The sequence below is a fragment of the Helicoverpa armigera genome, chromosome 2 (assembly GCF_030705265.1).
Source record: "Helicoverpa armigera isolate CAAS_96S chromosome 2, ASM3070526v1, whole genome shotgun sequence".
NCBI lineage: Eukaryota > Metazoa > Arthropoda > Insecta > Lepidoptera > Noctuidae > Helicoverpa > Helicoverpa armigera.
Genome location: NC_087121.1, coordinates 1,531,441 through 1,556,843, shown reverse-complemented (window position 1 = coordinate 1,556,843; position 25,403 = coordinate 1,531,441). Strand labels below are relative to the sequence as shown.

Genomic DNA, 25,403 nt, shown 5'->3' with positions numbered 1-25,403 from the left:
TTATTTTTTCGATACCTATATATAAACTAGCCTCTTCACGCTGCGGCACATGTGAGTGCCCCTGAGGATACTGCTTCAGCACTCTGAATAGAGGTATCAAAAGACCCACCTTTCCTTTTTTCACCATTTTGTAACATCAGATACCTACCTTTTACCGTGGTGGCCAAGTGGGTAAAGGACCAACCTCTCAAGTATGAGGGCGCGGGTTCGATCCCAGGTCAGGCAAGTACCAATGCCACTTTTCTAAGTTTGTATGTACTTTCTAAGTATATCTTAGACACCATTGACTGTGTTTCGGATGGCACGTTAAACTGTAGGTCCCGGCTGTCATTGAACATCCTTGGCAGTCGTTACGGGTAGTCAGAAGCCAGTAAGTCTGACACCAGTCTAACCAAGGGGTATCGGGTTGCCCGGGCAACTGGGTTGAGGAGGTCAGATAGGCAGTCGCTTCTTGTAAAGCACTGGTACTCAGCTGAATCCGGTTAGACTGGAAGCCGACCCCAACATGATTGGGAAAAGGCTCGGAGGATGAGATAACTACCTTTTTTTTAACGACGTCAAAAATCATCAAATGACCCCTCCCGCTGTGGGTTAGCAGCGGTGAGGGAGTGTCAGACCAAAGAGTAAAATAATACTATGGAAAAAGAGAGCCCTCTAGCGATGTTTTTATGCAAGCAACTTTGAAGCGCCATCTGGAGTTTGCGACCAAAAGATGTGTGCTATACATACGTATACGTACCTATATGTATTTATAAACATAAGCATAGTTCCCCATATACCCGTTCGCCGGTAACAAGTTATGTTTAATTTTCTTGTTGTTATGATGCTTTGAAATACATTACAACAGGAAAACTAAACAAAATACTTTTTACTGGAAAGCGGGTCTACTAGAATCAAGTATTTATTTGCTAGGAATTACACAAAAATGACCAAAATACACAGACAAGCGTACGCGCAAGTTATGATGGCGGTCATCTTGTGAAGTATGATGTGTTACTATTACCAATTAACAAAAAGGTCAGATAGGTTCTCAGATTGAGAATTTTTAAAAACAAAATTTAACTAGAATTCGTAATTTAAATCATCTTCTAATTATTGAAATACTCTCGTATTTTTGTATAAAAAGGTAAAATAATTAATTTTCAATCTACTTACAGAGACATCTATCGTGAAATAGGTAGCAATATGGCATGTTTTCACGTTTCATGTATAAGATGGCGCTACTTTCTTTACGACAACTCTCAGTCAAGGTAACTGTCCCCCCCCTGTGTCAGACTCTTACTGACTAAAAACCGTCGTGTTCCGTCTTAGGCCTTTTATGTAGGTACCAGGGCCGCGGTAACTCTTTCGACACCTAAGGATTAGAAAGTTATGATTTAAAATACACATTTACAGTTAAATAACTAGGTGAAAGCAGCATCGAAGGTGAAGTTTAGTAAGTTCTATTTCATTCAATCGCCGTTAACAGCAATACATTGTCCAAGTCATTCATTACCTATAGCATAAAACAACACCGTTCCAAGAAGAAAGGTAAAACTATTGTTTGTATGCAATGAAGGAAAAGCTTCTTTCAACAAAGTGTTCGGCGTTCGAACGATTCATTAGTGAATATAAAATGTTTGCCATTAAAACGTACCATGGTCTTCTAAGGTCAAGGTTTATTAGAAAAGTCTACAAGAGGAAGCGACTACTTATGCGTAAAGTAATGTTAAATTACTTTGGAAATTTAGATAACCATGACAATAACAAAAAATATACACATTTAAGTTGCTTTTTTTCATTAATAAGTACCATGTATAAAATAAATAATAATATTCTTTTAACCCAGAAACTAATTTATGAACGCAATCCAAAAAAAAGCTTTTATGAACGCATCACTAAAAAAAAGTTGCAATACTAAAAAAATATTTCAGAAAGAAATATAATGTGAAATTAATGTTTTTAAAATACACAATTAAATTTTGAATGTGTGTTGCTTTAACGTTATGTGTTTTTTTAGCTACTTACGAACTTTATTTATCTCAGTACTATAATTTAAATTCAGTAGAATCTGAAAATATTTTCGGTGTAGAAATGCTGCTTTTCAAACTGGCAACATTGGCACCGTTCTTTTTCTCTGTGAGTGTTGGAGACACGTGCGTCGTTTACGGCGAAATCTCTAAAATAATTCAAAATGACTGAAGGAACAGCAACAATTCGCACGCGCAAATTCATGACCAACAGGTAAATGTGGGAATCTTACGGTTTCAAAGTTGTACGAGTTAAAATAGTGCCGGAAAGTGGTTGCCTCGCCATGACAGGTTATGTGTGACAACGTTTTTGGTATTTTGTAGATTGTTGGCGCGCAAGCAGATGGTATGCGATGTCCTCCACCCAGGCAAGCCCACCGTCAGCAAAACTGAGATCCGCGAGAAGTTGGCGAAGATGTACAAGGTGACGCCCGATGTTGTGTTCGTGTTCGGATTCAAGACCAACTTCGGTGGTGGCAAGTCCACTGGCTTCGCCCTCATCTACGACACACTGGACTTGGCCAAGAAGTTCGAGCCTAAGCACAGGCTGGCCCGCCACGGTCTGTACGAAAAGAAGAGGCCCACACGCAAGCAGCGTAAGGAACGTAAGAACAGGATGAAGAAGGTGCGTGGTACCAAGAAATCTAAAGTAGGAGCGGCCGCCAAGAAGTGATGTGACGGTTAGGACTGTAAGTTACTAATAAAATCCAAAAAAACCTATGTTGTTGTTGTATTTCTTGAAATATCTTCATCCAGTGTTGGAACAGTGACATTTGCAAAGTGAGGTTAGTTTTTGCAAATCAAGGCATCTGTAATTCGCCCAAAATAAAGTAACTATGCAGTGTATGCCAGTAGCGTCTATTGTCTAGTTGGATCTAATTATGAGTCTCACTATCTTTGCACTATTGACTATTGATGTTAGGTCCAAATATAAAGAAAACAAGGTTTTTGACATATTATCATAATTTATTTCAAGTCTGTAGATCTTACATACTAAAGTTCTTCTAAACAAACAAGACACCTGTAGTCAGATGATGCAAAATAACTCACAACAAAATAACTCCACACAAATATTAATTTATAAACATTACATTTTCAGTCCAGACGCTACCTAAATCTTCAATTTGTAAAAGGTTGCTTACAATAGATTAACTATGTTGATGCAGTAATAACTTTCTGATGCAATTTTTCGATATAATTTAATCAACTGAACTTTTCTACAAATAAGTTTCGGCATCCCATACAATAAGTTACAACAAATATTTCACATGCTCAAAATACGGCCCGAGTTCTCGGCCAACATAAACACCAATTTCCTTACAACAACACTACATGCATACTGTGAATTTTCACATCCAAGTTTTAAAGTATACAGTTTTAAGAAAATCTGATGTTTATGTTATTGGTGAACTTTGGCTTTAGTCACATTCAGTGATGCAGTCAATCTCTTCACAGCTGCTTAGGTATTACATGCAGTAGATCATGTTAAGTTCTCCTGTTGCTGTCGTAAGTATGTTGGAGTTACTCCTGAACGCAACTTGGGCCTGTTGTGGACTCTTCGCTCGTGGCGGCATATCATCTTTCTGAAAATAATGGAAGTTTAATTTGTTGTTAGCATTGGTAAAACATTAATTAAGTCATGTTAGCTACATACATGAAGATGGTGGGTCATTTTTTTAAAGTTAGAAATAGTAGTTTTAGTTCACAGACAGTTAAATCATGTAGAAAACTGAAACTGAGCAGCATGACTATGACTGGAAGTGGACTTAATAAAAATGAAACATTTACTTTTCCTATGGCTACTATTACATTATCATTTCAAACTCAAACTCTAAATTTTTTATTTCAAATAGGCCTTTAAAAGCTCTTTCGAAACGTCAAAGTTAGGTGCACGGTTCCAAAGAGTTGGTCTCATGGAGAAGAACCAGCAAGAAACTCCATGGACTCTCTTTTTTAAAGTTTTCTATTTAGTCTTGAGTCTCGAGAATGTTATACAATACAAGTTGAGCTAAAAATCTTAATAAATTATACAAAACAATTTTAGTGCAATTGTTGTGCTATAAAGGGCAAGGTTACTGACCTATGCTGAGTTTGATGATACTAATTGAAGGGTTTGAACAAACTTACCTGGTAGAAAAGGCTTTCCCACATGAGTTACAAATATGTGGCTTTGCTGTACTGTGTTGAGTTGCTTGATGATTTTGTAGAGCCTGTGGAAATATTCTTTAGTTAATTCATAATTGTAGATACAACAAGGGATTGTGTGTTGCCAGAAATACTTGGTAGGCAACAAATGCAAGGGACTTATATTTTCAAACCTGCTATATGATAAAAAACTGATTATTTAGTAGGACTTAAATTATAATATATCCATAGTAAAAGTATGTTCGCTAATCTAATCACAAAGGAGTCGAAGACTATTTTATAACAGCAAATTATGTACCCCTTTTTCTGCAGTGGACAGCAAAAGATTGACATGATAATTATCTCAGCACACTGGTTAGTTGTATGACTTGACTTGGTGGTCTTAATTCTATTCAAGATGAGACCATTTAAATGAAAATAGGTTTAATTATTTACTCATTATAAAATCCTCACCTCCTTAAACCTAAAGCTCCTCTCACACAGCTCACAATGAAACGCCGGCGGCAAATGCCTGCGTTTATGCGACGCTAGATTGGACGAGTTGAAGAATGTAGCCGCGCAGTGTGAGCACGACAGCGGCCGCTCGCCCGAGTGAGACCGCGAGTGCACGAGCAGAGCGTACTTAGTGCGAGCACGGTACGCGCAACTAGAGCACGAGTACTGTAGCTCGCCCGTGTGTATTAGCCTTTACAAAGAAGAGGTGGTTACTGGTTAATGTTGTCTCCATGAGAGCTAGGTATTTTAAATTGAAATGTCTAATCTATACTAATATTATAAAGCTGAAGAGTTTGTTTGTTTGAACGCGCTAATCTCAGGAACTACTGGTCCGATTTAAAAATTTATTTCAGTGTTAGATAGCCCATTTATCGAGGAAGGCTATAGGCTACTTTTTATCCCGGTACGGGAAGTAGTTCCCACGGGATGCGGGCGAAACCGCTGGCAGAAGCTAGTTAAATCATAAGTTCAGAAGGCGAACTTCCAACTTTAGCTTCTAGAGACTGTTCATCAGTCAAATGTATTAACAAAAATTTCAATTCACATGGGCAAAGTTATTTTAAATGAGCTTTACATTCTATATCTTACATACCTATGCCTTTTTAACCTAGTCATGGACTTGAGCTCCAGGCCGCAAGTTTCACATACAAAACTCTTGTTATCACTACGGCAAGTCGGCAACGCCTCATGTTCTGTGAACGCCTCCTAAAATAAAAGGGAGGTGGTATTATTAGGAATGGGCATTAGGGCATTAGGTACACATGTACATGGTTACTTGTCATATTATAGGTATTATTCTCCAGTACCTAGTTAACTCATTTCTAAGTAACAGCTGCTCTGGTCGACCGACTTTAAACTCAAGCAATGCTTGGCGCAGTCAACCCATAGAAGGATGACCATCAGATGTGACGAAATGCTCCGTGTTTTGGAAAGCAGGTCACATTTTTGGGTCCTGGCGTGCTGGGTTGCCCGAGTAGGTGGGTTGTAGAGGCATGAAGGTACACTGGTACTAAGCCGCATCCGGTTATTTCTATCTTGTTGTTTGATACCATCACTAGAGTTATAAACATACATACCCACTAACCTGACTAACAAAAGTCTGTCTACATTTTCCACAGGCCCATTCCCTCACGATTTTCGCGCCTCTTTTTATGAAATATCCGCCGTGATGTCTGGTAACTTTCATGTCACTTTCCGGCGTAATGCGACTCACTGCAAAATATGAAAAAAAAAATTAAGCTTCCATACGATTTTTTTCATTTTTGCATAGTGAAGCACAGTTACAACTCGTTGCTATTTAATTTTGATAGGCGGTACATTATATATGTTAGCGTTTAGGGGCTTGCCATGGACAGAAAAGCGCAGCACAGCGTACATAAGCGACAAAGAAATATAAATTAAATAATGTAAATGTTTATGTAGTTAATACAAAAACAGAAACCTGCTACCATTCAATGCATTGCATGTTCAATTATATTGCCATACTGAAAGGATTTTCTTACTATTTCCACTAAAGCCCTGACATCAATTTCAATAGAAGCTGACCCTCAGAGTTGCATTTAATGCTATATAAACTTAATTATTCCTGTTTTCTTTTGACTTCATCATAATCGCTCTTGAATGTGAATCTTAGTTCATACTTACAATAAATTATAAGATAAAAAATAAGTATACTCATTTCAAGTTCCTGATGTAACCTCCATTGAGAGACCTCAGCGGTTTCTTTCAGCTTCACTGCACTTTTCAGCACAACTTCACATGCTCGACAAATGTGTTGAGGCTTGCTATCATTTTCTTCTACCTATAAATAAGGACTGCTTCAAAAAGGTCTGTTTTAATTGGAACAACTTTTACTTTTTACCATGCTAGAGGCTTTTATTTTATTTAAGTGCCAGTAATATGTCTATGTAAAACAAAACTTTGGCTTATATTTTGGTTCCATAAGAGTTTGGGTTCACAGGATTCTGACTGGTATCAGGTATCATATTGTAGAAATGTAGTTATTGATCTTATACAATTTTCAGGTTTTGGGTACACCACAAATCTTCTTTACCTTCCCAGATAAAAAGTTACATTTCCTCAATAAAAAAACAACTCAAAAGCAGGTTGTGCAGTTTAAAATATAGGTAAGTATTGATAAAACAATTAAATAAGTGTGTAACGAAGTACAGCGAGTAGTAGTCATTAAGTTATTACCAAAACTTAAGGTTTGAACTTGTATTGTATACAGTTAATTTATTGAAAGGGCTAGCTGGTCCCTGAAGTTCCACACTGTCTTGGAGGAACCACTTCCTGCACCAAGATAGAAAGTAGCCTATTCTCCCAGGTTTAGACTGTGATTCCCAAACAAAGTAGTTGTTGCATGAAAGCCAGAAGGACGGACGCCGCCCCTAAGACAACCCACTGACCGAGTTATTTTCACATTTATATTTTTATTGATGAAAAGATTACCTGTACTTGTAATATTTGCCTGATCCCGGCTACAATGTCAAAGTCTTGACTGCTAAATATCTTCTTGCACCCTACTTTTAGGCACAGTCTGCAAATATTCTTATTTTCTTGGGCTTTCAGCACCTTTCTTAGGGAACTGGAATCAGGAAGGTGTGTTTCTATCAGTGTCCCATGTATTTTAAGGTTGTTTGACGTTTTAAATGAATGAAATGAAATATTGAAAGTTGTAAGTATAAATGAATGGGGCCTCGCATGGTGATTCATCATCAGCGTATTTTTATTGTTGCATGCCAAGACACAGGCCTCCACTCATAGTATACCGAGGAGAAATGAGATACTGACTGATAAAAGTTAAAAGATTTTAAATACACCAAAACTTACGTTAAAGCCTTATATGATTTCTCCATGTTGTTAGCTTTAAGCCATTTAATTTTGTCAAATTCACTTTTGCTTAACTTAACTGACGCCAGTTTTTGAACTAATAGTGTGGAGGACATGATATTTTGTTTCGTTTCAACTTGTTTTCTTTAAAAAACGATTTTTATATTTGTTTACTAACAGCCAGACCATAGAGCCACACATTGACAGACAGACATTGATAGAGTAATAGAGTTGTCGCCACCGGCGCCTTAGGTTTGTGATGGTGATCTTTGTCTATGACTAACCCATCGAACTTAGGACTAAACCATTGACTAAACCTCCAGTCACTGTAGAAAGTTTTTTTAGGATCATAGATTAGGTCTTACGAAGTCTTAAATACATATTATACAGTACGAAATAAGTAATGCAACCAAAAAAGTCTATGTTTCTATATGTTTCTATGTTTTTATCGAGTTTTATTGAACACGTATAAAAGGACGTAGGTACAAAAAATATCTCTGAAACCGAAGGTGGACACTAAAATTTCCTACGATCCAAATTCTTCTCCGTACATCTCGTATATTGTTGGACAATGCTCCTGAGCCATCTTCGCATACGGCGAATCTTTCTCTATTTCCATATTGAAAGTTAGTTTGTTCCAGAAATGATGAGTGTAGGCATTGTCAACGTTATGCAACTCTCCTGTTTTGAAATATTCATCCTTCCTTGAATAATGAAGCGGATAGAAATATTCTGGGCCGTACACTTCGAGACCTGAAAATATAAGATGGCAGAATAATTGATACAAAACAACCATAGCTTCGAATAAGGTTTTTATCCTTGGGGAAGGCTGAAAAAATGTTGAGATTGTACTAGACTACCAACCTTGACACGTGTTCGCTGACCAATCTTCTAAGTTAGGAGTGTCGCAGAGTTTGTGGAGCACTCTCGTTATGGCACCGGGACCATTATGTATCCAGATATCTGGTCTGTAGGTTGTTTTAACCTCACTGAAAGAAATAATTAAAAGAGATAAATTATTCACTTTATCATCGCACCGGTATAGATACCTAATATGTAATTACCTATACTCATGAGTTGACTAGGCAGGTATATACCTAGTCAAGTCATGAAATTTTAATATATATTAAAAGGACAATGGGCGATTCCGGTCCAAATGTCCACCACGAACGAGACCTATATGGCTAGATAGCCCGTTAAATATAGAACATTTTTTGTTATGAAAGTAGAAAAAAATATAATGCCAGAAAAAAGTTATAGCAAAATCAAATAAAACATTTTATAGATTTTTTCAATTACTTTTCGTGATGTTCGATTTTTATACTTCTGACAAAATAGAATTGTTCATTATTAGAGAGAAGACACCACCAGTTACATCGAACTTTTCTTAGATCCAGGCACCGCTGAGTATATTCAAGCACTTCTGGCGCCTCAATTGGTTAGTGATTCGTACATCCATCGGGCAAAAAAATATGGGCTTTTTATTTGCAAATGTGTCTTACTCATCTTAGTTTTAGATAAAGTGCGGAAATGGAAGTGGAAAAAAATAAAAAATAATAATGATAACATACAAAAACTACCGAAAATGAAGAATACATTTTTGGCTAAAACTTTTTTTTGGCATTGTTTTTTTTTTACTTTCTTAGTAAAAGTTACTCTAAATTAAGTGGACTATTTAATTATATAGGTCTCGTTCGTGGTGGACATTTGGACCAAACTTCATACATTCTTGCCCAATCTCCTTTAATCTAAACCTACAATCTCATTGTGAAAGAAATATTTTTCATACGGTAAACTGTGTGTCACACAATAATAGGTAGGTACGTATTGCACAGTTTAATTGATAGTCTGAGGGCCGCTTTTGTACAATAAATAATGTACCTAAGGCTTTTAATTATTTAAAAAAACATTAATAGAGCTGAAGAGTTTGTTTTGTTGAAATAATTTCTACAGGACACGACTAAAATCACGGGAAAGATAGCAATAACATATTTATTAGTTCTTTTAAACTAAAGCTTGTTTTGTAATTTATGAAAACACCTTCCTTTCGTTTTGGACTCCAGTCAATTCAACAAAGTTCTTCAAAAATAACATTTCTTCAACCATTGAATTTGCCTAGAAGATCGAGCGAGGGAAAACAATTTGAAACAAAGTTTGGCGCCGTTTTGTTCAATATCTTTTACATTTTCAAAAAGTCTTTGTTTAATTTCAAATGCAAATAATGTGAGTTTAATTAGAAGGTAAGTACTACGTTATAAACTTTTATTTGTTTCTTAACATTTTGATACCTAGCTAGCGGCATCATAATCTTTGTAAAAAATATGAGTAAAAAGTAGGTGCCGGGCGTGCCGGCCCGACTGAAAAAATTAGCAATGTGCTATTTAAAAGCTATTTATAAGCCGACAACTTGCCCACAAGTTGAAGGAACAAAGTTTAATTTATACCTAACTATTTATCACATACCTAAATCTCAAACAATTATAACTAAAAATAATATTGACTTTGTGAAGGCCGCTCACGATAACGTTTAATTGTTCAATTGGATTAGTTAAGTATCTTTAAATGTTGAACACGAAAAGGATATGTCGATTTATATCTGTCTGTATGGCTTATCATGTTTATTTTTATTTGTCATTGGTATTTATGTGCATTCTGGATTTATGTAGGCACAGGCCGTGTCACAGGGGCGGCAGATTGCAGGAGATAAAAGTAAAACAAAAGGTACCCTTGGCCTATGGAAAATTATTAGGTATTTGTAATGTAAGGTTTGTACATGGGGCGGCGGAAATAAAGTAGCCTACACCCATTAAAAACATAAATCCGGCACTGGTGCATAGACAGTTAAGTGCAGTAAAACGTTCAAACAAACTTTCTGGCTTTCGTAATCATTAATTTTCAGATTGATTTAAGATGCTGAAACCAAAACCCTCGTATTTCTATAGGTAGGTACCTACCTATACTAAGTAATTTCTATTAACGAACGTGTGTTGAACTGATCTATTTTGTTTCGCGATTAGAGATTGTTCGACTCAATACAATTTATACGGAGCTAATGTCAAAAAGCAATCTCTAATCGCAAATTTACGGATGGGTCGGTTATTGTAACAGTCACAGTCACAGTTAGTCAACACAGAAATCAGAATAATCGATTCTGAAATAAAACCGCTCGTGTTTCTATAAGTACCTAAGTACTTACCTCTCTACGTATACGTGGAATGTTCTATGTACGTGGATATCTACATTTCTTTAAGTCAGCACCTTGTCAACACAGATTAATCCATTTCATACGATAAATTGGTAGGTACCTAATTATCGTGTCAAATCGATTAACTACCAATTTTCGGGTACAATCTACATGATTCATGTCTCAGATGGCATGGTTACTGTATAATATCAAAGCCGTTTTCCCGCGGTTTCACCCGCGTCCCGAGGAAATTACTGCCTATACCGGGATAAAATATAGCCTATGTTACTTGGGAAGAGTGTAGCTTTCCAACAGAGAAAGAATTTTTAAAATCGGTCTAGTAGTTGGTGAAAAAAATACATTTTTTCATAGTTTAGATTAATCACACCGAATTAATAAGGGCCTGAGTATACCAGAGTGCTGATTCCGAGTTTTGTGAGCGTTCGCAACTCGATACGTAATTATAAGTCTATAGAAATAAAGAGTCGTATGCTACGTCACATGATTTAGATATTACATCTTCATTCATTTTGCCGGTTAATAATGTTTACACTCGCAAAAGTGAGCTCCAGTGTAATACGACCAAGTGCCGATGACAGTATTTATTAAAATAAACAATTCTAAGACAAGTGCTACGTGATTTAATGGTATGATAATCCTCGCATCGAAAAAATTAACTTGCAAAACTCGCACTAGGCACTCAGGTTTTTGTTCTGTTGTTAACTTTTGCAGCGACACACAGCATTGGGTGGGTATTGATACGCGAGGTATCAAATCGGTGACGTCAGAGAGGCAAAATATTTAACATGAACTGGAATACCAGCATGATTGATGATTGCAACGTGATGACCGTTGACCGTGACAACGTTAACGGAATGACTATTTGCATTGTTATTAGGTTTCTATTCTATTTTACCTATCTTTATCGTGTTTTGAGCATTATTATCCTAATGACAAATGAACATGTTGCATATTTAAATAACGTCACATTATGTCGCGAACTGCGTCTCTCGGATTAGTAGCTTAGGGTAACCTAGACCCTGAGAAATTCCTCTAATCCTAAACGCTAGTACTATTTTATATCTATCAACTTATCAATTTGCTATTCCCAAGTTTTCGACATAAAACTTACTTGATAATAGCATCAGCGAGTTTTCTTCCCAAGTGATCCATAGAAATAGCGATAGCTGCAGCATTCACCAAGCCACTGTCTTCCTTTGCTGCCCAATTGTGTCCCAGAGGCGTCAGAGATCTGACAACCATCATATCGGTATCCAAATACACCCCTCCCCACTTGTACAAAGTTAAATATCTAAGGACATCAGAAGTATGTTCCACCCGCCACTTGCTCGCTTTGAAAGGCTCGCTCTCTACCATTGCTTCCAAAGGAGTCTTTTTGGCGTAGTCAGTAATGTGCACCCTAGCGAATTTCACGTTCGGCAACTGTCGTAGTTTTGCAATGCAGCTCCTTTGGTAGACGAAGTCGCTGACTGGTGCACTGAACATCACATAGACTTGTCTTCTCGGGTGAGCTCTTGCTGCTGACTCTACGGCACAAGCTTGACGAGAGTCCAGCCCGCCACGACATGAAGTCTCGTGAAAAAATATGGAGTTAGCTCGCGGGGAAAAACTTGCGTCCTCAGCCGACGGCAGTGCATCGCCCTCATCCACGTAATGGCATGATATATTATTATCAGCCGCTTCTAAGTGCATGATAAAAGGTTGTGTGTTCGACACATTTTTCAGGTTAACATAATAAATAGTTATACCACTAAAAACAATAAAAGTAATCAATATGATCACATTTTTTCTTATGAAGAAGTTTTTCTTTTGACTTTTAGACGAGTACATATTTCAACATTTCCCGTGTTATTAACACGAGAGTTTGAAAACGGAAACTTTTAACTGAACATTATCGAATTTAGATAGTGATCGCGTTTTAGTTATAACAGGAGATTGCGATACAGATTGTAACTATGATTTAAAGACAGACACTGTCGTAGGATTATGTTACACGTCTGTTGGGTGGACAATAAAATAGCGATTTATATGTTTGCATCATGCCTTCTAAGTTACAAGCGTTCACCGAAAATCACGCCCAACATCTCTAATAAAATAATTCAATTCACAAGTTCTCTGTTTCGCGTTGGTTCCATATTAAGGAAAAAATTAAGATTAACTGTTGCCGAACTATTGAAAGTACCTACCTAAGTATTTTTTATACTGTGTAATCTGAAAAGGTGTAGCTGCGTATGGCTAATTTCTCATTTCCGAAGAAAACTCCAATTATTTTCAGTCCAGATGAAAAACTCAATTTTTAATTGGTCGCTTTACGCGATTTTTCGTACTCTATGTCCATGACATTACAGCTACCTACAAAATGCAATACTGCGGAAAATACTTAAATAGGTTGGTACTTTTCATATAAATAAAATAAAAAAAACTAGCTTCCGCTAGCGGTGTTACCTACTTCTTGAGGAAACTCTTGGTCTCTAGAAAAAATAACACTATTATTATTCTGATGCCTACCTAAAAATATAAAAAAATATAAATTATGTTACACAGTCACGTCATGTTCAATAACTTTCGCGCTTGATAACTAATATATATATAGTAAGAATGTGATACACGTACGAATTCATTTACTTTTTCCCTTATTAGGCCGCAAATTTTTACGACTTTATACCAATAAACAGTACTTATCGATTTTGCTAAGAAGTAATTAAATGATTAACGATCCGGCCACGATGTTAACACTGTTTTAAAGAATAATAGTGAAATTAAACTCAAAGTACATAAAAATGTATTTTCAGCTTCTTCGTATAATGTGCAAATATAAATTTTACATTCTCATTCCGTACGCTGTAATTTTTTATTTTGCATTTATTTGGTACTTTTGGAATATACATGGCAAATATAACTATAAATACGTTGAACATGGGACGTGGTGGAAGACGGAAGCAGTCGAGGAACCGTGCCATGTATCCAGGGAGAATGATGTTCTTGAACTCGTAACTGAGAAAACGAAAATACCTTTGAACTCCATATTTTTCCACCACACGTCCTGTACGATTGATTTATCGTCACGTCAAGCATGTGCAATAGAGTCGGCAGCTAAAACAAACCCTGAACGTCAAATTAACGTCCTATTCATTTCATCAATAGAAGAAGACACCTTAAGAAATGGCAGCCTCAGCACAATTCTAGATAAATATAAAAATGTGAAACTAAGAAGAGTGCTCATTTCAGATTATGCAAGTAGGACACCTCTAGAGTCCACTGTAGCGAACATTAGTGTTGATAATGATATATTGTTCGCACAAATGTCGAAAATAATGAAATACCTGACGTTGTATAAGTACAGTGGGATTTATTTAAGTTTCGATGTGATTGTGGCCAGGAACTTAGATTTGCGGCCCAATTGGGTAGTTAAAAGTAGTCCAGCGTCGTTGTCAGCAGATATGTTTGCATTTTCCAACGATACAGTCGGAAGGAAGCTAGCTAATGGCGCTATGGGGTATGTGTATTGTTCTTTTGAGTCGAGCATGTCTATTCGCCGTTCGTAGTTCATTGAACTCTGTTCCTATACATACGTTTGCTTTTTCCTCAGATTTTTAAAGAGTGAATTATTAAACAAGGAGCTGGATTTCTGGAGCTATAACGCGCCATCTGCGTTAACTCACTTGCTGTCTAGGTGGTGTACCACGGATCAAGTGGAGCAGATGACGTCGAATGTATGCCAAGGTATCTGTTATAATAGGGTTCATCCACGGGTTCATCATATCCGCATTAATGGAATACTTCAGCTAATTTTACTTAAGCGACACACGATTGATATCCAACTGAGATCCAATTACGATTGAAGCGTATCAAACCAATGATGAAATGTCATTGAAATACGCTCGGTCTTATATCAGTTAGCAGAATGTCTGCTAAGCTTAAAACTGCTATTGAGATAACATTGTATTCCAATTAAGTATCACATTATTACATTAGCAGAATCAGGCCCCAGGGATTTAACAGTGACCCTTCCAGTCCTTCCCGTTGTAGTTAGTCCAGGAGAGCAATTAATATCTAATATTAGAAACCATTTTCCTGTTACAGATATCGCAGTACATGATCCAAAAATGTTCTACCCAATAGATTTCCATGACAGAAAACAGTATTTTGAAAATGTTGACTGGGAAGAATGGAAAAAGAAGGAAATCTACACTTATTTCATATATGAGCAATTTACCAAATATAGTCTGGTACCACCATTGTCTCTTTATGGGAGGATTGCTAATGAGTATTGTCCACTGACCTACGAACGATCTACTGATAAAAAGGGCTTATGGTATTATATGTAGATATAATAAAATCATAGATATAAAATAATGATGGGTCAGCCCTCTTAGCCAACGGGTCTGTCTACATTTGTAAATGAATAAAATTAAAAAAATCTACGGAATTCAAAATTTCGATTTTAGGAAGACACCTTGGCTAACGAAGCAGAAATAAGATAGTTGTAATAAAATTGACATATTTGTATATATAGCTTTTATTTGTTTCAACATAATTGCTTTTTCTAGGAACTAAATGTGACTTAGTTGCTAAAACTGCAAAATAAGTGGGTTCTTTGATTAAAAGTCGTTTCTGCTTATAACTTGCACCAGAATATAATCCACAATGTGCATTACTATATTTATAACGCTTTCATTATCATTAATGGACAACTGGTGCACGACTATGATAATAATATAGGAACACTCACTATCACGGTGTACCTACCTAACTGATGATGTTGTCGAAATAAAGGCTCTTTACAGTCCCGGTCATGATAATAAAAAAAATGGCAGGTAAAATCTATAGCGTATTGAATAATTAATAAATTATGGCAGGTTAGATGTGGCAAATTGTGTCTTCTAGCGAATCTTGAATGGTTATAGGTGATTATGGAGTTGTCTTATTTTGGAAAATGGCAGATACACAAGTGTGCTAAAGCATATTACTTTGTTGTACCATGCCAATCTCAGCAACTGAAGGTCCGATTTGAAAAGAAGAACAGTCTTCACACGCACACAGTGTAAATTCTTACAGTGTAGAAAGGCCAGGCTACACCGCTAAAGATAGTCATACATATCAGAATGATCATCGTTCGTACCTAATCAGTAATAGGTACTTAGTCTGTAACCTGTGCTGTGCTAATGATCACCTTTTGAAATCATAACAAAACAGCGTCAAGCTCTGAATGAGTTGTCGTGACTTCCTACGCGGGTAGTTACAGGCATATTATATTGGCAGCCATTTACCTAGTTATACACACGGTAAAATACATAATTAGGTATTCTTCGAAAACATTTCCTGACAATCATGTCCTCCAAGCATTATGTAATACAGGCGAGATTGGTGTGCTGTGACACAAATATTTCTTCCCACTAGTGTGTCCACCGCCGACTAATTGAAAAACGTTCAGACATTTCAAAATATGTACAAAACTTGTAAATTAAGTACATACATGGTACCTATTGTTTAGCAATCACTGATAAAAACTTTGTTAAACATAATCCACTTAAGACTAGTATTGTTCATGATTCATGTGATATTGAACAACTTTGATCGTTTTGATAACAGTAGAGATATTGTTGTAAAATCATTCAGCATTCAGGCAGGACGGCATTTAGCATTTTTGCAATATTTTTTGAATACTTATATTTTTTAGCAAAGACATTTGTTTGACATGCCCATTGCTTATAGGTAGGGCTGCCATCCGTCCGGGTTTCCCCGGATTTGTCCTCGTTTGGAGGCCGTCCGGGCGGGGTTACTAGAAGTGTCCGGGGAAAACCCGGACACAAGCCACGGCTTTCCCTTCGTCTAGCTGAGGCTATTGGTTGGCTGTTCCTATTCTCCCACTGTCACAACTACACAAAGACTTGCTTGGAATGTTCTCTTTCACTTACATTCTGAAGCTGACAATGGAATCTACTTCATATATTTACAAGTTAAGTTCATCGCGGTATAATAGATAAATTGAAGGACAATATTTCTTAGCCAGAGCCTCGTTGTTTTGATACATATAATGCTCATCATAGTTATACATAATATCACTTAGAGCATTCCATATTCGAAACGAGTAATTTGGTTGATAGGTCGCTATTTTAAATTCACGGGACCACAAAATGTTTCTAATTGGGAAAAACTTCTCGTACGGCAGGATTGCAATATCTGAAAAGAATTGAGGAAAAAAATTAAGGGGATTATTAATATGTATTTGCTTGCCCATGGTTTCAACTAGGTGTGACTTATTGGGAACTACATCGCGCACCTAAATGAATGCCTGGTGTAGGTCGCAGACTTAAATATTTTTTTCAAATCGGACTAGTAGTAAGTGAGATTAGCTCGTTCAAGCAAACAAACACTTCAGCTTTATAATATTAGTAGGTTATGTAGACGTGTTCCGGCGCCGTAAATTGAAAATTAAATATTTTTACCTACACAGGTGTCCCAATGTATCCTTTTTGGGCAAATTCGTTGAATCGCTTTTCTAATAGGTATCTCACCGGTACTGTACGACTCGTTAGGATTGTAGGTTTTCTTAATTTCCCTAAAAACGAATAATGATAAATAATCAATTTTCCAGTCTCAGTTGTAGGTATTAATAGATTATTGGGAATTTCCACCTCAAACGCCTATGGAGTTTGATGACGGTTAATTTAGATAACGCTAGGAGATGGAGGTATTTATGGTTACTTACTCAAGTATAGCTTTTGTTATATTCCGTCCAACTTCATTTGCGGCAAATGACATAATTCCAGTCGCCACATACATATCGTACTGTTGCACAATCCAGTTCGGTGGCAAGTTCTGCAAAGAGTTTATCATAATCATGTCAGTTTCGACACATATACCACCCCATTTATAAAGCGTCAATATTTTCAGCATATCTGCAGCGTACTGCATACGAAATATGCTTCCTTTTAAATTGTTTAGTATAGACTGCACGGCTGTCCCTTTGGAATATTCAGAAATGTTGATTCTCAGGAACTTCACGTTAGAGAATTCGCGGAGCTTCGCAAGGCAGCTTGCCTTCAGCGTGTCTTCGGCAACTGGCGAGCTGAATAGTACGTAGACATCTTGTCGAGGGTGTACCCTGGCTGCTGATTCTACCGAACAAGCTTGTCGTGGAGTTAGACCACCAAAGTGCGAAGTATCATGAAAGTATATTGAATTGCTTTTCGGAGCAAAAGCAGGGTTTTCGGTCGACGGCAACTCTTCTTCTGGATTGGAGTAAGTCTTTGACTTCGCCCAATCTACTTGAACCAGCTTCTTTGTAGTCATAAGTATAAACGTTAAAACAAAGACAAACCCTAGGCTGGGTTTTCTTTTTAGTGTTCTTTTCATTTTGAGATCGCTCTGTACGGGCTCACTTACACGTGCATTGCTTTGTACTTAGACTGAACAAGTTGTTGTTGTTGATATTGTTTTGTTTAATCATATTTGTAGTGTTTAAAATTGACCCAATAATTTCCGCAGCGTGTCGCTTGAAAACACAAACAAAACCTGACCGGATGTAATGTGCAATATCCATACTTTTGCACACAAAATAGCTTAAGCAAAATACAATTTTTAATATCACATTCAGATTTAATTAGTAAGTTATAGATGTAGTAGTTAGACATGGACGATAAAATATAAATTACAGCTTAAGCTTGATAAAATACGTAATCGAACCAACCTAGTCTCCACTAGAAACTTTTGTGGTAAAGTTTCGAAAGTAATAAAACCGATTAGTCTGCACGTACCAAACAGTAAACAGTTGTGTGTGCCTTGTTCTAAAACTAATATACCAAAAAGAATTAACATAAATAATTATACAGGGTGGCCCATCCATAGGCGTCCAAAAGAAAAATTTAGAAGCTCTATGCTATGGGGTATCCGAATCACCCCATGTATGTTAGGAGCTAGAATTGTTTTTAATTTTTTTCCGTAATTTTCATTTCAACATTGTTTTTTTATATTTTATCTTTTTTTTTATAACGTTTACAGATGTTTTTTTGTGTAATTAATCATCATGATAGTAGCTAACACCTGAAAAAAAGCAGTTTGGCTAAACATTCTAGAACTTAAATAAAATTTTATCTGAAGTTCAAAATTAGAAACCTGCTTAGAAAACCCTTATAATTTTTTTTAAGCCCTTAACATTTTTGGCTACTGAACTCCAACAGTAATTTTGAACTTCAGATAAAATTTTATGTAAGTTCTAGAATATTTAGCCAAACTGCTTTTTTCAGGTGTTAGCTATTATCATGATGATTAATTACAAAAAATAAACATCTGTAAACGTAAGGAAAAAAAGGTAAAATAGAAAAAACAATGTTGAAATGAAAATTACGGAAAAAAATTAAAACAATTCTAGCTCCTAAACTACAAAAAATCGCTGAACATACATGGGGGTGATTCGGATACACCATGGCATAGAGCTTCTAAATTTTTCTTTTGGACGCCTATGGATGGGCCACCCTGTATACAAGCAGACGTGATTTACAATAGAAAACAGGCATCGCGACTCGAAAGATTTTGGTACCTACATCTCTTCGATTAGCAAAATTTACCTCTAGACCCTTTTCTATTCCTTTTCTCTCATCTCTTTTCTTCTTCTTTAAACTTACGGCAAGGTAAATAATGATGAAATAACGTTCTGTCGTGCCTAGATATAACTACCTATCTCAGACAACTTTTATTTCTTTGTTGGAACAAAAACGAAGTGTCGAAACATTTTTGCTAATCTAAACAAATCTAATAGGAAAGCTTCTTTTTTTAATTTTTAATTTAAGAGTCGAACATTAAAATGAACATGGCTCAGAAATACATTCTGCTTATAACTACAGCGTTCTCCATAGTGACAATCGTTCATATCTTCTGTGACAAGAATCACAGTGGAGAAAGAAAAGGTAGATACTATTTCCCACGATGGAAGAAAGCTGTGCCTAACATAACATGTCATAATTCACATAAATCTCTAAATAACGATGCCTTACCATCAGTAGAAGACAAAAGTTTCAATCCGAAAAACAAATCAATATTCTTCCACGAGACGTCGTGCCGCGGCGGCGTGGACTCGCGGCAGGCGTGTGCCGTGGAGTCCGCCGCCAGAGCCAACCCTGACTGGGAAGTGTACTTGCTGTTCAACGCGCCCGTCTCTGACGCGATGCTCAAGAAGAGCTGCCTCGTCAAGCTGCTGCAGTACAGCAACGTCAGGCTGGCCAGGATACACGCGGACAGCTTCTCTAAGGGGTCCGCCGTGCAGCAGATAGTGAGGAGTAAGCTGCTTCACAGTCGGTACCCTGTCGAGCACAGCGCTGACATCATGAGGATGCTCACGCTGCACCGGTGGGGAGGACTCTCCTTAGATCTTGATATGTTGGTAGCAAAGTCATTCAATAGCCTACCAGAAAACTGGATTGTGAAAGAAACTATCAAGGAGCTATCGACAGGAGCTATGGCGTTTTCAAGAGAAGGAATCGGACACAATTTCACTGGCGAAGTACTTAAGTAAGAATCCAAAAATGAAGATCGTTAACAAAGATAAAATGCTAGCTTATGTTTAATTATTTTTTAATATCGAAGTAGGCGCTGATATAGTACCTGACTATACCTACTTTTTTCAGAGAAATGTCTAAGAAATATGACAATAAGAGTTGGTCTGGCAATAGTCCCTTAATAATACAGAACGTGCTGCGTCGATACTGTAACAGAACCGTGGATAAATACGGCTTTTGCAATGGTAAATATTATCCATAATCACAAAATTCACTCCATGGCCCAGCAATCTCATCCTTTATTAAAATAACACCACACTACGATTACGCCAAGTTTTATTTGGGTGCACGATGAAGTTCTCTCAGGCTGTGTTTGACGTTCGTGATTGAACAGCTCGTAATTTCATTCTTTATCAGGCAAGTGGTTCAGATTGCCTTTGAACCAAATAGTCTTGGACTGAACACAGTCAAAAAATCAAAAGCAAAAATCATTTATTCAAACTTGGCTGCAAGATAGCGCTTTTTGAACGTCAGGAACTTACATAAGACAGCCCCCAAAACGCCCACCCTTCACCACTTCCTATGTGTTTTCGCTAGGAAGAAGAAGTGGCGCAACTCTCCAGCAGTATACCTATATCTGTCCGAAGGTTATTCAGTCATTCAATCAATGCATTTTTTCAGGCGTCAACATCTTCAGGCATGACATGTTTTACCCGATTCATTACGCATCAACCGCCTTATACTTTGAAGCGAAGCCACTCAACTTAACTTATGAACCATACACGTATCATTTATGGAATGCACTGACGGAGATCTACGATGTTCATCCGAATTCGACTTACGCGCGATTGGCAAGAAAATATTGCCCAAAGATTTATAGAATGTATGCTACATCATTCGGGGTTTAGAAGCAGAAGATAGGAAGCGATGAATTTCTGATCACCTTGATTTGATATAAAATTAAATATTTTTTGCCGAAGATCGGACAGGAACGTTTTTTTTTTGGGTTAAAATATTTCTTTTTCGGTTCAGATTTAATTTTCGTGACTCACCTTCCGAGGTGTTGTGTGTTTACTTAATTGAGATGTTTACATAATAGTCAAATCCTTTGTTTACTTTGTTACTGCTCGCTAGAGCGAGAGGACCAGAAGGATGTGTCACATACCTACAGGTGGAATCTCGCCTTTATACATTCAAGTTGATTCAACGTTATTTGTTTCGGTGGACACGAAAAACTGTCTGCGCTTGGTGGTCTGAGCATTCTAAAGTGATTATTTTATTCCGATAAATAAATCGTTGCAACATGAAGAATTTTATTAAAAAAGAATAAGTGAAGCCCTAAACTAACTAAATAAAAATGTCGAAAATAATACGATTGAACACAGTGTTGTTCTTGATCTTATTAGTTTTATGGCTGATTGGATGTGTTATAATGATGTTGATAATAAACAATATTGGCTTACAAATAGAGCAGGGAGATGTAATTGACAAGACACCAACTATGCACTTTGGCTAGACTAGATAAGGCCAGATACAATAAGTGAAACGATCCAGAATTCCAGGCAATATGTTCTTCAAATATGTGAAATGTGTTTATGTGTATGGGAGATGTCTCTTTGGAAGATAATTATTTTATAATGTTTAATTTCTTTGTAATACATATGCATATGTTAAAGACGTGACATAATTAAATTAAAGACCCAACAACAAGGTGATAAAATAAAACAATGTTCATTAAGCTAGTTATAATGCTGTTATAATCTTATTTGTAAATAAATATGCAAGTAATTTATTAGTATTTTATGAAGTCTTCTTGAAAACTTATTTTTAATTTACCTACCTCCTTCTTAATGCAGAGTTCTATAATCCATTGTTTTGCGATCAGGGATTTATTTTGACATAGCTAATCTCAAAATTAAGTATCTGAGCTTGATCTGTAAGCTGATACAAATTTCGATAAACTTCTGGACAGACAACTGCGGCTAACATCGTCGCTAAACATCGAAGATTTGGAACACCTTTTTTTCTTTTTTTTTAAACGATGTCAAAAATCATCAAATGACCCCTCCCGCTGTGGGTTAGCAGCGGTGAGGGAGTGTCAGACTCTTACTGACTAAAAACTGTCGTGTTCCGTCGTAGGCCTTTTTATGTGCTAGGGCCGCGGTATCTCTTTCGAACAACCCGCAGCCCCTCGAACAACCCGCAGCCTCAGTTCCAGATCTGGAACACCTGATGTGGCACTTCAAGAGCAATACTACACTTGAAATGTATAGAAATGAATGTTATGAAATAGGTATGGTGAATCAAAAAAAGTAATTAGTCCGTCTTTTAGATAACCCTAAAATAATGGACACTTATTTTTATTTTCTCTCTATCACAAACAAATAATAACGAAGATACAACACGCTTGAATTTTGTGTTAAGTCACTGCTTAGTACAAATTTTAAATACCTATTATAGACGTGGCGTCACGAGCCCTCCCTCCTCTCAAACTTTGTTGCGTTATATCTCATTATTATTTTGTATGTCTTATTATTTTGTGTCTCTTCCAGAGGGTAGTATTTAAACGCAAATCAAAAAATATCCTTTTTCTATGCAATAAGATTCCGAATTCCCATCAAAATTACTGATTGCACAGCAAAATATTCAACTCAAAATATCACTAAACACACTACAATTTATTTTCGCAGCGTACAGCGATTTTCCCTAAAGCAAAAGCTTGTTCATCAATGCACAGCTAAAAATCTTAATGCACATTATACATGTTAACTCTTTTTCTTTAAAATATAGCTTCTATTTTTATATTATTTACAGCAGTTTTTCTGAATAAAACAGCATTTTATTAGTCACAGTCATCTTATTATTTATTAGTTACCACATAATGAGATCAGCAAAAAAATATAAAATTAAATACAAAATTGTAATTTATTGAATTATTAATAAGCGTCCACGCTTCCTTTTTTGCCCAATAGGCACATTTTTAGCTTCTGCAGGTGGCGCCGTACTTGAGTCGGATCGCAAGTCCGATGATATGCTTGCACATATAGTTCTTAAGTAAATGGGGCAGGTGCATTTTGGGATATTATAAATTGCATATCAAATAAATAATCGCCTATCAATAAATACTCTCATTTATATTCTTTTTTACATCAAATAACTTACTTCACTACAAATAAACTAAATGTTTAACAAAACTCAAACTGCAGATAATTCGAAATTATACATCAATATGACATTACTTTTTTTCTTATAATGCAATACAGTTAAATTTATTCTTGTACAAAAATACTACATACAAGCATTAAATACTGACTGCACAGCAAATTTTCCATATTTCATAGCAAAATAACTATCCCAGTCGCATATTAATCAGTAAGTACAACAAAACCTGTTCATCATATTTGTCTTAATTTTCAAGAAGCCATGGTCGGCAAATTTAATGATTATTATAACAAAAAAATCCTGTCACATTGCATTATTTCTAAAAGCAGAACAAATTAACTGAAAAATTGAAGCTAGTAACGAAAACGAATCGCTGCAAAACCGACTCCTCGTAGTCTTGTTTGCCCTACCCCTAGAGTGCAATTCAAAACCGCGTAGGCGCGGAGGGGCGAGGCGGCATGGGACCGCCGGAGCCACGAAGCGCCGGAGCCGTGACAGAAGCCATGCTTGCTGCATGTTGCATGCTTACTTCCATATTGCATGCCTGCTTACATGCTGCATGCCTGCTTGCATGCTTCAGGCTTGTTTGCATGCTTCTTACAGGAAAATAAAAATTCCAAAACTATGCCAAAAGATGATTCTGACTATAAACATTCTGAAATATGATAGTTCTGCCTTTTAATAACTACTAATATGAAATGTATGCCAAAAGGAAGTACTGACAATTACTAATGCTCCTGCTCCACCTGCGTTAGCGTTAACGTTAATGTCAATGGCCAACTACACGTTACTTATTGCATTAAAAAAAACTTTTTACAAAAAAATAAAACCGACTCCCAAAAACACTGAAAAGCAAAAAAAAACTATTCTTAGGTGCATTGGCCTAGAAGTCAGTGTCTAATGGATGTAACTAAGTTTATTTCGCCACCGACTTCTAGGCCGATGCACCTAAGAATAGTTTTTTTTTGCTTTTCAGTGTTTTTGGGAGTCGGTTTTATTTTTTTGTAAAAAGTTTTTTATTTTTAGCTTTTTAGTGACAAGCATAGTTGTCACTATCCGCATAAGTGTAAAGTTCTTATCAATACGAACAATATAAGCCCAAACACGAGGTAGTTTACATATTCAATTGTCGAGTTCCCTCGACCTTCTCTGGTCTCCATCATCAGGTCAGCTTCAAACCTTCACTGTTGCAAAGGTCTTGTCAATACGAATAAAATAAGCCCAAACACGAGGTAGTTTACACATTCATTGTTCAAGTTCCCTCAACCTTCTCTGGACTTCATCATCAGGTCAGCTTCAAACCTTCACCACTGCATAGTGTTATCAGACATACGCCTTAGTGTCAAGCTTTTACCCTACGTATGCCTACAATTTTCGAAAGTTGCCCTCGATTTCTCAGGGTTTCCATCATCAGATCCTGACCTGGTGACTATGGGACCACCTGGGAGGTAAACCCTATTAAACAAAAAAAAAAATTTGCAAATCGGTCCAGGCGTCTCCGAGTAATCGGTGAACATACATAAAAAATAAAAAAAAAATAAAATAAAAAAAAAAAAAGATCCCGACGAATTGAGAACCTCCTCCTTTTTGGGAAGTCGGTTAAAAATGCGTGTTGGCTACACTTAGGTACAATTCTGCAAAGAGTTAATCCCTCATGAAGTAACGCGTTAACACATATTAAAAAGGTTAAACTCAGACACACAAAATAATTCCAAAAACTAAAGTTTTCTCATTTGACCATTCCATTACCGTGCTCGTAAAATGCAGTTACCGCTTAAACAAAGTATCTACACTCGTCCTTGCATGCGTGCAATGAGATGGCATTAATGTAGCCAACATCACTTAGCGCTCTAAGCTACGCACTAAAACCCTTTGATGTGTCCAAAAAACCGACACCCGAGTTATCGCTTAACGTTTAATGCTATTCATAATGCCATTTGTATAAATTGCCATTAAAACGTTGGCCACATCTGCGTAATGCCAAAATTTAACGCGTTAAGACGCAGGTGGAGCAGTAGCATAAAAATGCACCTGCCCCATTTGAACTAATGTGCAAGC

The 25,403-nt window shown here is 36.7% G+C and overlaps 5 protein-coding genes, 1 long non-coding RNA gene and 1 other non-coding gene across 7 annotated transcripts; 4 read left to right on the top strand and 3 right to left on the bottom strand.

Moving 5' to 3' along the window:
* Positions 1-2,062: 2,062 nt before the first annotated feature.
* On the top strand, positions 2,063-2,729 carry Rps24 (Ribosomal protein S24). Its single transcript, XM_021335007.3, has 2 exons — positions 2,063-2,223; positions 2,334-2,729. Exons 1-2 carry the CDS (start codon positions 2,174-2,176, stop codon positions 2,680-2,682), a joined length of 399 nt encoding a protein of 132 aa, XP_021190682.1. The 5' UTR covers positions 2,063-2,173; the 3' UTR covers positions 2,683-2,729.
* LOC110376512 (zinc finger protein 62 homolog) lies at positions 2,342-7,709 on the bottom strand. Its single transcript, XM_021335005.3, has 8 exons — positions 7,482-7,709; positions 7,101-7,236; positions 6,324-6,450; positions 5,734-5,861; positions 5,242-5,354; positions 4,608-4,839; positions 4,137-4,219; positions 2,342-3,592 (listed from the first exon to the last, which is right to left on the bottom strand). Exons 1-8 carry the CDS (start codon positions 7,595-7,597, stop codon positions 3,490-3,492), a joined length of 1,038 nt encoding a protein of 345 aa, XP_021190680.3. The 5' UTR covers positions 7,598-7,709; the 3' UTR covers positions 2,342-3,489.
* Positions 7,710-7,901: 192 nt separating this feature from the next.
* LOC110376528 (lactosylceramide 4-alpha-galactosyltransferase) lies at positions 7,902-12,701 on the bottom strand. Its single transcript, XM_021335025.3, has 3 exons — positions 11,798-12,701; positions 8,346-8,470; positions 7,902-8,234 (listed from the first exon to the last, which is right to left on the bottom strand). Exons 1-3 carry the CDS (start codon positions 12,514-12,516, stop codon positions 8,008-8,010), a joined length of 1,071 nt encoding a protein of 356 aa, XP_021190700.3. The 5' UTR covers positions 12,517-12,701; the 3' UTR covers positions 7,902-8,007.
* A 648-nt stretch (positions 12,702-13,349) lies between these two features.
* LOC110376518 (uncharacterized) lies at positions 13,350-15,180 on the top strand. The gene is made up of 3 exons (XR_010277166.1): positions 13,350-14,182; positions 14,276-14,409; positions 14,770-15,180. It is a non-coding gene; the product is annotated as an uncharacterized LOC110376518 (transcript).
* A 2,214-nt stretch (positions 15,181-17,394) lies between these two features.
* On the bottom strand, positions 17,395-17,982 carry LOC135118688 (lactosylceramide 4-alpha-galactosyltransferase-like). Its single transcript, XM_064041322.1, has one exon. The coding sequence runs from the start codon at positions 17,980-17,982 to the stop codon at positions 17,395-17,397; it is 588 nt and encodes a 195-aa protein (XP_063897392.1).
* A 1,026-nt stretch (positions 17,983-19,008) lies between these two features.
* On the top strand, positions 19,009-21,860 carry LOC110376515 (lactosylceramide 4-alpha-galactosyltransferase). The gene is made up of 3 exons (XM_021335011.3): positions 19,009-20,196; positions 20,313-20,428; positions 20,865-21,860. The coding sequence occupies exons 1-3, from the start codon at positions 19,493-19,495 to the stop codon at positions 21,089-21,091; spliced, it is 1,047 nt and encodes a 348-aa protein (XP_021190686.3). The 5' UTR covers positions 19,009-19,492; the 3' UTR covers positions 21,092-21,860.
* Positions 21,861-24,278: 2,418 nt separating this feature from the next.
* LOC135118918 (uncharacterized) lies at positions 24,279-24,902 on the top strand. Its single transcript, XR_010277863.1, has 2 exons — positions 24,279-24,454; positions 24,578-24,902. It is a non-coding gene; the product is annotated as an uncharacterized LOC135118918 (long non-coding RNA).
* The last annotated feature ends 501 nt before the right edge of the window (positions 24,903-25,403 follow it).

What these genes read in the sequence shown, in the direction of transcription:
- LOC110376528 (XM_021335025.3), bottom strand. Translation starts at nt 12,516, where the DNA reads ATGTACTCGTCTAAAAGTCAAAAGAAAAACTTCTTCATAAGAAAAAAT. An exon ending in CTCGCTGATGCTATTATCAA is followed by an intron (nt 8,471 to 11,797) that starts GTAAGTTTTATG and finishes TATTTCTTTCAG; the next exon opens with TGAGGTTAAAACAACCTACA. An exon ending in GTCAGCGAACACGTGTCAAG is followed by an intron (nt 8,235 to 8,345) that starts GTTGGTAGTCTA and finishes TTATATTTTCAG; the next exon opens with GTCTCGAAGTGTACGGCCCA.
- Rps24 (XM_021335007.3), top strand. Translation starts at nt 2,174, where the DNA reads ATGACTGAAGGAACAGCAACAATTCGCACGCGCAAATTCATGACCAAC. An exon ending in CGCAAATTCATGACCAACAG is followed by an intron (nt 2,224 to 2,333) that starts GTAAATGTGGGA and finishes GGTATTTTGTAG; the next exon opens with ATTGTTGGCGCGCAAGCAGA.
- LOC110376512 (XM_021335005.3), bottom strand. Translation starts at nt 7,597, where the DNA reads ATGTCCTCCACACTATTAGTTCAAAAACTGGCGTCAGTTAAGTTAAGC. An exon ending in ACATCAGGAACTTGAAATGA is followed by an intron (nt 5,862 to 6,323) that starts GTATACTTATTT and finishes CATATTTTGCAG; the next exon opens with TGAGTCGCATTACGCCGGAA. An exon ending in GGAGCTTTAGGTTTAAGGAG is followed by an intron (nt 4,220 to 4,607) that starts GTGAGGATTTTA and finishes ATATTTCCACAG; the next exon opens with GCTCTACAAAATCATCAAGC.
- LOC110376515 (XM_021335011.3), top strand. Translation starts at nt 19,493, where the DNA reads ATGAACATGGCTCAGAAATACATTCTGCTTATAACTACAGCGTTCTCC. An exon ending in TTCACTGGCGAAGTACTTAA is followed by an intron (nt 20,197 to 20,312) that starts GTAAGAATCCAA and finishes TACTTTTTTCAG; the next exon opens with AGAAATGTCTAAGAAATATG. An exon ending in TAAATACGGCTTTTGCAATG is followed by an intron (nt 20,429 to 20,864) that starts GTAAATATTATC and finishes GCATTTTTTCAG; the next exon opens with GCGTCAACATCTTCAGGCAT.
- LOC135118688 (XM_064041322.1), bottom strand. Translation starts at nt 17,982, where the DNA reads ATGACTACAAAGAAGCTGGTTCAAGTAGATTGGGCGAAGTCAAAGACT.